The sequence below is a fragment of the Ambystoma mexicanum genome, chromosome 1p (genome assembly GCF_040938575.1).
Source record: "Ambystoma mexicanum isolate Mex_15411 chromosome 1p, UKY_AmexF1_1, whole genome shotgun sequence".
Classification (NCBI taxonomy): Eukaryota; Metazoa; Chordata; class Amphibia; order Caudata; family Ambystomatidae; genus Ambystoma; species Ambystoma mexicanum.
The window spans coordinates 1,172,002,904-1,172,015,425 of record NC_090921.1 but is presented as its reverse complement, the minus strand read 5'-3'; the positions used below and the strand labels follow the sequence as shown (position 1 = coordinate 1,172,015,425).

At 44.4% G+C, this 12,522-nt stretch overlaps 1 protein-coding gene across 3 annotated transcripts in view; it reads left to right on the top strand.

The window, feature by feature from the left end:
- The window catches only part of ARHGAP33 (Rho GTPase activating protein 33), a 1,138,731-nt gene that overhangs the window by 1,042,476 nt on the left and 83,733 nt on the right, over positions 1-12,522 (top strand). For all 3 annotated transcript variants that reach the window (XM_069604876.1, XM_069604877.1, XM_069604878.1), the window contains one exon: positions 4,634-4,708. In XM_069604876.1, coding sequence (XP_069460977.1) covers positions 4,634-4,708 — 75 coding nt within the window. The remainder of the gene's footprint in view (positions 1-4,633; positions 4,709-12,522) is intronic.

The following is a 12,522-nucleotide window of genomic DNA, read 5'->3' as shown; positions in this document are numbered from 1 at the left end:
ACGCGACAATCAATCATCTTCAGGTTTTCGACTTGTGGTCGCCGCAGGACAGACAATTTCACATAAATTATCTGGAACTCGTGTCGATTTTCCTGGTGCTCAAAGCGTTTAAGCCAGGGATTGTGAACAAGGTGGTCCACATCCGCACGGACAATGCGGTATCCATGTTTTACATCAACAAGCAGGGGGGTAACAGGTCACCTCCCCTTGTAGATCTAGCCATTCAATTTGGGAATGGGTCGTCCAGCATGTATTTGTATTTTATTTATTTGTATTGCGCATCGGAGCCCTGAGGCAGCTGAGCGCATATCTTACATGCTGTACATTTACATTGTGCATCAGCGGATATCAACAGTTTAGAGTAACATATAGCAGGAGAGGCGATAATTACATAGTAAACAAGTACATATATACAGGTGCAAATATAAAATGCCATAATAGCAGTGGGATAGCTAAATGGGGTTTTGGTCCAGAGACCTGATTTGGCCTTATTCCTAAAAATCGTCAATGAGGGATCATTTCTAGTGGTGAGGGGGAGTGCATTCCATTTTTTGCAGCAAGAACAGGGAAACTAACTCCACCCGCACTTTGTTGGTTGTTGCGGGGTATATTTACGCAGTGAGTTTGGGCTGTTCTAATAGGTATTGCTGAAGTATGCCGTGTAAAGGTGTTGCAGAGGTAGGATGGCGCTTGATTGTGTAGGGGCTTATGTGTAAATGATAGAACTTTAAGGTCAATTCTTTGATTAATGTTTAGCCATTTGAGGTTTTGTTTAATAGTGGAAATGTGCTGTTTCCTTGGGATGTTACAGGCTGATCTAACTGCATTGTTCTGCATTACTTGCATTTTATTTATGTTTTGTTGAGAGGTACCTAGGTAAAGCGCATTGCAGTAGTCTAGTTTGGATAGCACTAATGCTCTTGCTACTGATAGTTATTTGTGGATCGGTAAGGGTGACAGGCTGTAATAAGCTTGCACGTATAAGCTGTGGCTGATGGAAGTGCGTTAGTTTCTTTCTTAAAGGATAGTGATGCGTCAATGTGTATACCCAGTGTTTTCACACTGTGTGCTACATTAATGGTATTGCCATCAATGATGAAAGTTTTGAAGGCAGTATTTAGTTTGCTCAATTTGGTGGGGGGTCCAAGTAGGAGAAGTTCAGTTTTGTCGTTTTTTAGACATAAACCGTGGTTGGCCATCCAGATTTGTATAATGCTGTAGATATCATTCAAGGTTTTGCTGTCTGCAGTGTAGTCACCAGTGATAGGATCTATTATTAAGGAATGATTTAATCCACATGTTAGCTTGGTCAGAGAAGTGTGCAGTAGATGACAAGTGCTTGCATAATATATCATGGTTCACTAAATCGAATGCCGCCGATAAGTCAAGTAATAATAGCAAGGCAGATTTACCTTTATCTTTTAAAGCCTGAATTTGGTTCTTTAGATCAACAAGTGCTGTCTCTGTAACATGTCTGGGTCTGAATCCAGATTGTCTTATGCCTAGTAAATTGTTAAGTTCCAGATAATGCTGGATTTGGAGATAGGCAGCTCGATCCTTTTCTGTTGAAAATACTGGGACTGTGGTGATCGGCCGGTAGTTAGATGGGTTATTCGGGTCGAGCGTAGGCTTTTTTTAGCAGTGGGAGTACCCAAGCATCTTTTAGACTGGTAGGTACAGAGCTCGTAGCAAACGAAGCATTGATAAACTTAGTAATGAACGGGGAAAGCACAGAGGCTGTTTCTTTGATTAAAGTGGCTGGACAGATATCGCCCTTGCAATTAGATGGTTTAAGTTTTAAGTTTGAGTATGATCTGTTCAACTTCTTTAATGGAGAGAGGTTGAAAGTTGAATTGTGGCAGTGCTGCCAGCAATGGAGTGGGCGGTTTAGGAGGTAGGGGGGTGTTAATGAGGTTTTCTTTCGTGTTGATTTTGTCAAGTAGCATTGTAATTTTGTTTTGGAGCGCATTTTGAATATTAGTGCACCATTGGGTGTCTTTAATGCAAGGGACAGGTATGGGGGCAAGTGACTTGAGTTCTTTTAGTATATTGAACAATTTCTTCTTATTTGAATTTGCTTTTGCTATGCGGTCATTGTAATTATCTTTCTTTGCTTGGATAATGTCTGTTTTGTAGTTGAATGACAATGCACTGAATATATCTTTATTCTGTATGGACGGGTGTTTTTTCCAATTTGACTCTGCTGCCCGTTTCTCTCTTCTAAGGATTTTTAGTGAGGTGTGTACCATTTGTTTATGTGGGCGAGAGGCATAGCCTTCTGTAGTTTTAGTGAGGAAAGTGTATTGATAGCTTTGATCATAGTTTCATTATATAGCTTCACTAGATCAGAAGGGTCAGAATGGCTAGAATTGGTCTGAGTTGAAGGATGTAGTAATGGTATCAATTTTTCAAAGGTGAGGTTCCCTTTACTTCTTGCCATTAATGCTGGTGCCTTAGTAGAAGTGGTGCGAGTTACCGTTTTATCAATAGTGAAGGTAATTAAATGATGGTCTGTCCAAGCGCAGGGTGTGTTTCCCAACATCTTGATGGAGCAATTAAGATCTGCTAGCCAGTCTAGTGTTTGTTGGACTATTTATACGATGTGTAAACCCCAGCTCTGACATAGTGTCTTTAAGTGTGGAGGCTTTACCATCTTTAGGATCGTCAAGACCTAAGTTGAAATCACCTAGGATTATAATTTGGGATTTACATTTGGTCTTGTCAGATAGTAGTTGTGATATGTCATTTTCGAAGGTGGTAGCGCCACATGGCGGTCGGTAGATCAGGTGCATGGTGATAGTGGCTGTGGCAGAAGTGGAAAACTTAACAGTCAATAGTTCTGCTGAGGGGAGGTGGCCGTTATTAGTTATTCTCAGTTCTAGCATTGTTTTGTAGATGATAGCTACGCCACCTCCTTTACTTTGATTTGAGTCTCTATCAGCTCGAAGGATAGAGTAGTTGTCAGGTAAGGATAGTGCTAAGGCCGGGCCAGATGTAGGTTTCAACCAAGTTTCAGTTTAGGCAATGATATCTAGATCATTATCGATCAGAATGTCAAATATGTCCAGGGCATGGGCTTGGAGGGACCTGGTATTTGAGTCCTACTTTGATTACATTAGGGATGTTGTTGTTAGGTTGGGTAGATCTATTACTTTTGTTTAACATTTTAGATGTTGGTATATCTAAGGTTGCCTTGTGAGCGTGGTCTATTTTGTTGATGTCATGGATTTTGGGAGATAGGTGCAGTTGAGTTCTAGATCCTAATCTCCAGTTTCTTAGTGGTGTGTTGCAGGGTTTAGTAATCTTGTTTATAGGTGGACAGTACGATGTTGGGTAGTTGGACCTGCTAATATCTTCGCAGGGGTGAGCCTTGTGAAAGGTTTTTTGATGAGGAACAATATTGCAGTATTTATAGTTGGTGTTGGATAAAGGGTGAGTAAAGTGGACATAGGGTGTCATGCCAACACAAGGTTTTAAGAACGTGGTTGGTGGGATGTCTGTTGAAGTTGGTAGGTTAGATGTCATTGTTAACTTAATGATTGGTGTGTTGGGATGCTGTTGGTGATCCATATTTGGATATTGGACAATAGTTGTGCTGTCCACTTAGTTAAGTGGGGTGGAGCCGTATGCGGTGTTATAGAGGCTTAAAAGTAGTAATAGTTGAGGTGACATTCTTGTAGATTGGGAGCTAGGTAAAGGTGTAATAGGGTAGTGTGGCTATCAGCAGAAGGCATTTTCATACAATCTCAGCATTATTAATAGAATGAGTTAGCATTTTTTGCCGGCACTCATGTACTAATAGTAACACTTTGCACTAATTACTAAAGGGTAACAGATTAGTAACAGCACCTAGATTCTAAGGTCCACACATGAGCAAAAAGTACTAGCATTAACACTTTGCACTAATTACTAAAGGGTAGCAGCATGGTTTTTGGCTGTTGATGGTACACATTCTGGGCCAGCTGAATGTAACAGCAGACTCTCTCAGCCGGCGAGCAGTGGTCAGCTACGAGTGGGAGCTGAACACAGAGATACTCTTCGAACTTTTTCAACTCGCTCAACTACATTTCATTTGTGCCATACAGCACCATTAGCGTGGCCATTTGCCTTCTTCACTGTCCTGCTTTCCTACTCTTATCACTTTTACCCCCTAAATCGCCTGATCTCATTGGATCCTCTTTCTTGAACCTTCTTTTATCCACTGTTGCTATATTTGTCATTTCCTCACTTTGTTCAGTACTGCAAATAGAGAAACATTGCTCTGGAAACTTGGGTGTTATGTTGTGGAGAGTGAAGTGCTACGTGTGGTGTTATTTGGAACTCTCCATAAAAATATTGTGCACAATATGTTAGAAAGGGAACAGATGGTGTAAACCTGTTTGGTTAGTACAGATAACTCCCGTCCCCTGCACACACTAGAAAATAAATGTTCCAAGGACCTCAGAAGTGGGCTTTTAGTAGCAGAACCCAAAATGGAGTTGAATGGGGTGAAGGGGCAAGAGAGACTTAATTATTTCCTGCAGTGCAGCAAAGCCTGTGCTTTATTAATTTGTGATGCTAGTTTTCCACTGCTGAATCAGGTCAAACAAACGGCACCAAAATATTCTATTCTTTTTTTCTTTTTCTTTTTTAGGGGGAAGAGCAGAGACTGTTACTCTGCGGTCAGCAAAGAGCGAGGAGTCGTTATCTTCCCAAACCAGTGGTGCAGGTAAGGGTCCAACATAAACAAGTCTGACGACACAAGGCAGCCATTGGGACTTTAAGATGAACAGTGAAAAGCAACTTTCCCATATGATCTGCTGACCCCTGTGTTTTCTATCACTTTCTGCTAGCCGATACACACACTGAACCATTCTGGTGCTGCTATCTTGCGCATTCTTTGTCCTTTACATCAATTTGCTGATTAAATCGTGGGTCCATCTTAATTTTACAGCATAAGATGTTCATAGTCTTTAGCTACGCAAGCTCCTGTTGGTTCCAGAATTGTATGTCCATGCCCAATTGGTCTGCTCTACATCATGGATGGTTGACATGAGGACCTACCAGTATCTTTGCATGTAACTGGCTTGCATTTGGCCTGTAGCAACTGCAAATAACACAAAATTAGGACTTCTAATTGAAATTGACAAGATGGACACAATCATTGTCATTTTTAAACGCAGCAAAAGATTTGAGCACTGCATTGTTTTCACGTATAGCTAGAAAGTGAAAGGAGATGAAGTGTCACTAAACACTAAAAGGCAGTGACAGAATGTGAAATTAAACTCTTGGCCTACAGATAATGGGAGTGTCAACCTCTTTTATTGCCTAAATATTAGGAACCAGACACATAGGAGCCTGTACTCCTTAGTTAACCATACAGCTCAGTGGATATGTTTATATCACTAATACATGTTGTGCCACAGGGAGGTGCTCAACTATTATTATTATTGCCTTATCTGAAATTGTAAACCTGTATCTTTTAATGTGGTCGAATAACTAGGTGCAAAGAATATTGTCTGTTTTAGAGTTAAAACATATTTTTACTCGCTTAAAACCTACTCCCCTTTGGAATGGCAGTTAGATTTTCAAACAAAAAAAAACATTTTACTGCCACCTTTAAAAAAAATAGGGAGTTAAATACTTCCACTTCAAAAGCTTATTTGGAACACTACTTCTAAGGTACTTTTCTGTGCATCAGCTGTGACAGATGCTGATCCCTCATTGTAAAAGAAGTGTATGTGTTTAGAAAGTGGATGTCACAGCAAAATCAATTGGACGCCATTGCTCACACAAGAGGCAACTTCTGGTCTGCGCTTATGTGTGACGCTCATCACCTTCCTAAAGTTATTTGCAAGAATGCTGCTGCTTAGTAATAATGAAGCTTTTTGACGAGCATTTATGATTAGGAATTTTAAACTACTTGGCCTTGTAGAATTGTGAGCTTTATTCTCTTTGTAGGTGGGAATGGAATGAGTGGAAATGCATTTTATTTGTCGTGAACAACTAGGCTCTTCTCATTTGTAATTGCTCTGAAATTAGTTCAGTCCCTGCATGCATCCATCACAATCCACAAAGAGACTTTCTGTGTTGAAGTATTTCCCTTTGCAGTGCTGCTGTGGTCTGCCTGTGTTGGGACTGATGTTCTATACTCTGGCATGGTGGACAGATGTATAGAAGGCAAACCCTGTATTGTGACAGGGACATCTCTGGGAGCTGTAGCCAAGCCAGTTCAGGGTAGGTGGACAAGTGGTCTAGTCTAGTCTCAAAAGGTGGTGATCCTGCAAGGGATCCCCAATGAGAACACAGTGCAAAGTCGGGGGATTACACTTTTACTTATTTATTTATGGCCATATAACACTGTGAAAAATGACTACTAACAGGTAATATCACACAACACTAATAATAGATACATATATGAAATGACTGGAGTAGGACAGAACACATATAAAACCCCCTGTAAAGGAAGGCGAGTATTAGTATAAGCACTACAGGTCGACAGAGATACAATACTAGATTCAGAAATCCGTCCCTAAGATGTATGGGGCCTTGTGCTCAAAAGTTCATTAAAGTTCCATGTAGTTTTGTGAGGCTGGAAAAATGAAGGTAGCGTTTCTGGGGTCCAATGAACAGTGCCAAGAGGTAGAGGACAAGTTGTTCTAACTAACAAAAGTGTCTGCAACATTCAGAGTGATTGTGCAAACAAGTAATGGCAAAGCCAAACTATTCGTTTATGAAGGTTATCAAAATTTTTAAGAGGTAGTTAGGGGTTCAGGTAAGTGTTACTACAACTCACCTGTGCTCTAATTTGTCTGCTGAAGAGGGTCCGAGGCCGCTTTTCCCGCCATTGGCTTCAGCCCTTGATGCCCAGGGACCACAGGTACGTGTACTTCTCCGGTCAGCTTCAAATGCTGGTGCAAGGTCTTCAAGGTGGAGAATGCAGCAAAACTCGATGCAGGGGCCCTCTCAGGACAGACCTGGATGTAGGTAAGCAGTTTCGGACGACGGCCACTGATGCACAGCGATGCAAGAGGATTCATTTGTGGTGGTTAGACTTTGCCTCCTATTTCAGTTCCCCTGGCTGCTAGACCACGACATTTCACAGAGTTGAGCCTTATTGCACATGCCGAGGATCCCCCAAGTTCCAGGTCTCAACTTGGAATTGTGACGTCTTCAGCACGGTAGCCCAAACTCTGAGCTGGTCAGCCACTGGGCCGTCCAGGGGCACTTCCAAAGGCTCTTTTTCGTAGGACTCCGATCTGATGTCTAGAATAGCTGTTCCTTCTACTCCAAGAGTTGAGACTTTTTCGCAGGACTGCTGGAGATATTCCACAAGACAGGGCTCTACCAGGACAGCAGCAGAAGTTGGTCACCAGGCCTTCTTCTCACGGGTCTTGCAGCTGGACGGGATTCTTGACTCCTTCGGTTTCTTCCAGGATCTCGCTACAGGGGGTGCAGAGGTCCTGTTCTTATCCAAAAAGCCAGGTAAGAGCTGAAACTCCCACTAGCCTTTGACATCTGGCCCACACACACCCCACCTGTGGTCCAATCAAGAACACTGGTGTCACAACTCATGGATACCACACAGACACCAAAACCAGTTAGTGGGTTGGGTCTGTCTGATCCCACTACCTGGCAGCAAACATCCATGGCCCTGCAGTAGCCCGCCAAAAGCCTCTGCTTTCCCGCGCACTGGAAGTCCAATAAAGGATTTTCCTGGCCTCACAGCACAGGAAGAAGGGTTAAAGACAAGATGGCCAAAGGACAAGCGAAAAGCCATGTGGCACGGCCATGTTTGGACACTAGCCACTGTTGGTAGCCAAACGCAGTAAGGCTAAAACAAAACAAAATAAAACAAAAAATAGCCGAAAGTAACTGCTGCCACCAGCTTGTCCTTTAAGCACACCTAGAGTAACCAAACTTCTCCAGCATTGGATCTTTCATAGATTCAGATGCTTGAATATTCCCCGTCATCAGACTGGGAATCCTCTGTGATATTATCATTTTTTATTTTTTAATATTTAAAATATACATACACTGCCAACTAGCAGTGCATGTACATAGCCCATTATAGTCTATGAGCCATTCTATTGTGCAGTCCCTTCACCTCATTTTGGTCCTTTATGGCCCCAACCAACTGTGAGTGCTGCTCCTAGGTCTTCGGGCAGGTTTTGGTGATCTCGTCCACTTTTTAGGTCTACCCCTGTGAGGTGAACTTCCTGATGTGCCTGGAATTGGAGACGAGTCTCTCCGAAGGTTTTCCGACTCCATGGGACCAGTCGGGATATCCGTCTCCCTTTGATGTCTGTAGAATTCCTCTACAATCCTCTGTACAGATAACATTAAGTATCGGGTCATGAGGATATTCGGCCTCTTCCATGGACGGCAGCCAAGGAGGACTGTGTTGTTTTGGAAAGAGGCCAGGTCTCTCTTCCACCACTTCTGCATCTGAACATTCTTCCTGGAGAATTACATCAGGGAGTTCTGCCATGTCCCCTAGAGGCAAAACTTGCTGTACCAGTGGTTCAGCTTTAGTATCCTCAAGTAGATTGTCTTCAATGACAGGTGTATCATGCGCAGAAGGTGCCTCGGACTCCAATTCCTCTGTAGTTGCAGGAACTTGCGGTCTAGCCGACGGTGTTGTGGGCGATGCTATCTTCGCTGACGAATGTCCCGTGGATGGTGCTTCCGTCGACGGATGTGCTTTGGATCCCGTCGATGAATGTGGTTTGTCCGTCGACGAGGGCTTCGCCGATGACTGTGGTCTGGATCCCGTCGACGAATGCTTCGTCGACGGAGGTGGTTTGGCTGCCGACGAGTGTTCCGTGAATGAGTGCATCGTGGATGAATGCCTCGTGGACGAATGGTACGTTTTCTTCGTGGACGAGTGCTTCGTGGTCGATAAATCTGATGACGATCTTGCTGTCGACGATGTTTTATGCATGATCGTCGTCGATGATGCCTTCGTCGATGGTATGGCCGATGACTGGCCTTTACCTTTCCCTTCGCTCGTGGACGGATTCCCCGTCAACGACTGCATACCCTCCACCCCCGCCTCTGGTTTTTTGCAAACTCCTCCTTATCTGTGGAGGTAGATTTTGCTGATGGACGGGACCTCTTCTTCTGGCTTGATGAGTCCAATTGAGGCAGAAAGGGTATCAACTCTAGCTTCCTCTTGCTTTTAGCTAAGGGAGAGGAACTCCTTTCCATGAAGAGGACCTTCTCTTTGAAGTTTGCCTCTCAGATGGAATGCTGGATTGGGCAGGAGCTGTCCTGACAGACTTTTCACCCAAAGATTGATCCCTGGCTTCCAGGTGTAAAAGGAGTCGTCTATGCCTGTCCTGAAGGGTTTTGATGGAAAATGTTTTACAAATATCGCATTTCTGGATGTCATGCGGGTACAGACAATAAATGCAATGTTCGTGTGGGTCTTTCATGTACACCAGTTTCTTCTTCCACCTCGTGCTGTCCCTGAACAGGGAAGGCTTCTTGACAGCCTGAGGTGCAGCCATTTCTGAAGAGAAATTTCACACAACGATTTTGTAGTGAAAACAACAGTTATCTGTCTCAAGGTTTCACTGAGACTAAAGCCCCTAAGTAGGGGAACAAGGCAGAATATATTTGAAAGCAATATATTCCACACAAAGTAGATAAGATTTGAAAAGCTCAGAGAGCTTGAGGATTGCCTGTGTCTGTTAGACTGCGGTGAAAAATCTGAAGATGGCTGCCGGGGGCAGAGTTTAAGCCCTGCCACCTCATTGGTTGGGGCCATAAAGGACCAAAATGAGTTGGAGGGACTACACAATAGAATGGCTCATAGACTATAATGGGCTATGTACATGAGCTGCTAGTTGGCAGTGTATGTATATTTAAAAATATGTATATGTATTTTTAAATAATTAATATCACCGAGGATTCCCAGTCTGACCACAGGGAATATTCAAGCATGTGAATATATAAAAGATACCAATGCTGGAGAAATACAGTTACAGGTAAATAAGACATCCTCCGAGAGTTAGTTTAGAGCAAAACAAAAAGTGTTCCCCATTGTACTGCAATGTAAGATGCATTGTACAATGATAAAAAGTTACCAAAGTTATAACTAATGTCCAAAAGTGGAAACAAAGTAACAAGACTAAGAGAAACAATGTTTTCCAGTACTTACAGACTGAAGAACATGTCAGTTTCCGCATAACAGATGAGCAAACGCCAGTGTATTGAAGCGGTTGGCTTCACTGTACCAACAAAAAGAGTAGGTCAGAATAAAAAATAAAAGCAAAATGTTATGTTATCTTCATTTGTATAGTGCACGGTCGCCCGAAGGCGGCATGGTGCTGAGGAGGGAAACTGAGCAACTAAGAGAGGCCATAAACAAGAGCTTAAACAGGATGGTCTTAAGCCCTTTTCTGAAAGCAAGGTGGTTAGTGGTTTTCCTCGTGCTGAGAGGGAGATCATTCTACAGATTTGCTGCGGCAACGGAGAAAGCCCTGTCGCCAATTCTAGTGCAATGATATCTTGGGACAACAAGGAGGTCCGCTTTGGAGGAGCGTAAATTGCACTCTGGAAAGTAGCGGGAAAATGTGGCCTGTAAGAACTCTGCTCCTTGACCATGGATAGCCCGATGGACAATACACAAGGCCTTGAAGGAAACGCAATGGGCAACTGGTAGCCAATGGAGTGATCGCAGCGTTGGACTGATATGACCTCTATACGGAGTGCCCGAAGCCAGCCCGGCCGCCAAATTCTGTATATATATTTCTGAGGCTTGTGGAATCTGCTTAGATCACATGCTGTGCATAGGCCAACATCTAATGGAAGCTGCAGAGTATTACAGTTTGTTTTTCGAAACTCGAAAATGGACGTCCACACAGGGCATGCCAGTAATACTATCCCTAGTGTGACGTCCCCTGTACCCATGATCCCTCACGCGTCTAGGACCCTCAGATTGTTTTTTTCCGCCATACTGGTTGGAAGCATTTCGCAGAGTTCCCTGGCCTAAGCCATAATTTTGCAAAATATTGATAATTTTACCCCTTTCTCCACCCTAACGTCGAGATACCGAATTTCTACACTCGACGCCGGATCGGAGAGGATTTCGACCGTCGACTGCACACGTCGAGTTCTCGGAATGAGGCACGTAGAGACCGGTCCGAATCGGCGTCCTCTGGGCGCTCTCGGTCTAGATCGCCGCACGACGCCAGGCAAACATCCACTATTGCCAAGAGTGCCTCGCTCCCTAAGGTCACGGAAGCTCGATCGTCGGAAGACTAAGCCGACTTCCACCCTCAGGCTGCACTCCAAGAGTCGGCGCCCGCAGACCGAATTACTACACATCCCGAACCCCTACCTCCACGCTCGAAGGATAGGGTCAAGACCCCCGAACCTCGACGCCAGGCGTCGAAAAGCTCAGAGGGCCCTAAAACACACGGGAAACACTCCTCCAGTCACGCGGAGGGAGGGAAACAGCAAAGGAAGCAGTCTCTACCCACCTCCAAGTCTGTAGAACACTCCACTCCTCAAAAACAGAAAGACAAGTCCAGGTCTTCTGATAACACCAAAGCCCCTGCACAGGCTACCAAGTCTAGTCAGGATCAATTTGAAAAACTCCCAGAAAGGGTCATTCCCAGTTCCAGAGAATGGACCAGTGTTGACATAGATAGGGTAATGTCAAGAATGCCATCTTTGGCAGATTTTTATACAAAAAACCCAGAGCACTTTCTTGCTTATACTCCCGACGGGTCAGCACCCTCTGGCTCTAAGGATCCTATACCTCCAAGTACAAGGTCCCACTTTGAGACACCAACAGGGTCTTCAGACCCCTTCTACGTCCAGCCCTACTCTCATTACCAGGGAGAGACATCCTTTGCTGAGGATCCAGATTTGGGCATGGTGGAGGAACAAACTGGGACAGGCTACTATGGGGATGATGAGGATCAAGATGAGGAGGAGGAAGACCCCTACAGGGTAGACTGACCCGTCTCTCCTCAATCCTAACCTCACCAGAGCAGTGAACCCTAGGATTGAAAAACTTTTCAAGGCGGCCCAATCAGACCCACTATATATAAGAGGGCATCTGAAGCCGGACTCCCTGGTTGTTACTAACACCCGCAAGAGGGCTGGAACACCCTTATCGTCCGAGGCTCCTCCCGCCAACGAGAGCAAAAAACTGTACGGGTTAGGCAGGAAAGTGGCCTCCACTTCAGCCTACCAGGCAAGGATTGGCAACTCCACCACCCTGTTGGCCAGCTACAACTGCCATCAGTGGGAAGAGGTTGCAGCACTCATAGACTCCGCACCAGAACCCTTAAAGCGCCAATTGGCACGAGTTTCAGCGGAGGGAAGAGCCGTGTCCGGTTGCTTTTTAAAGGCAACCTTTGATGCCGCGGATAACGCCGGCAGATTAATAGCAGAAGGAACTGTTATTAAGAGAGACGCTTGGCTACGCCAGTCTGGTTTCAAGGCTGAAACACAAGCGTCATTATTGGACAAACCGGTGGAGCCGGATCTGTTGTTTGGTAAGGCGGTCGAGGACGCCCTAAAGAA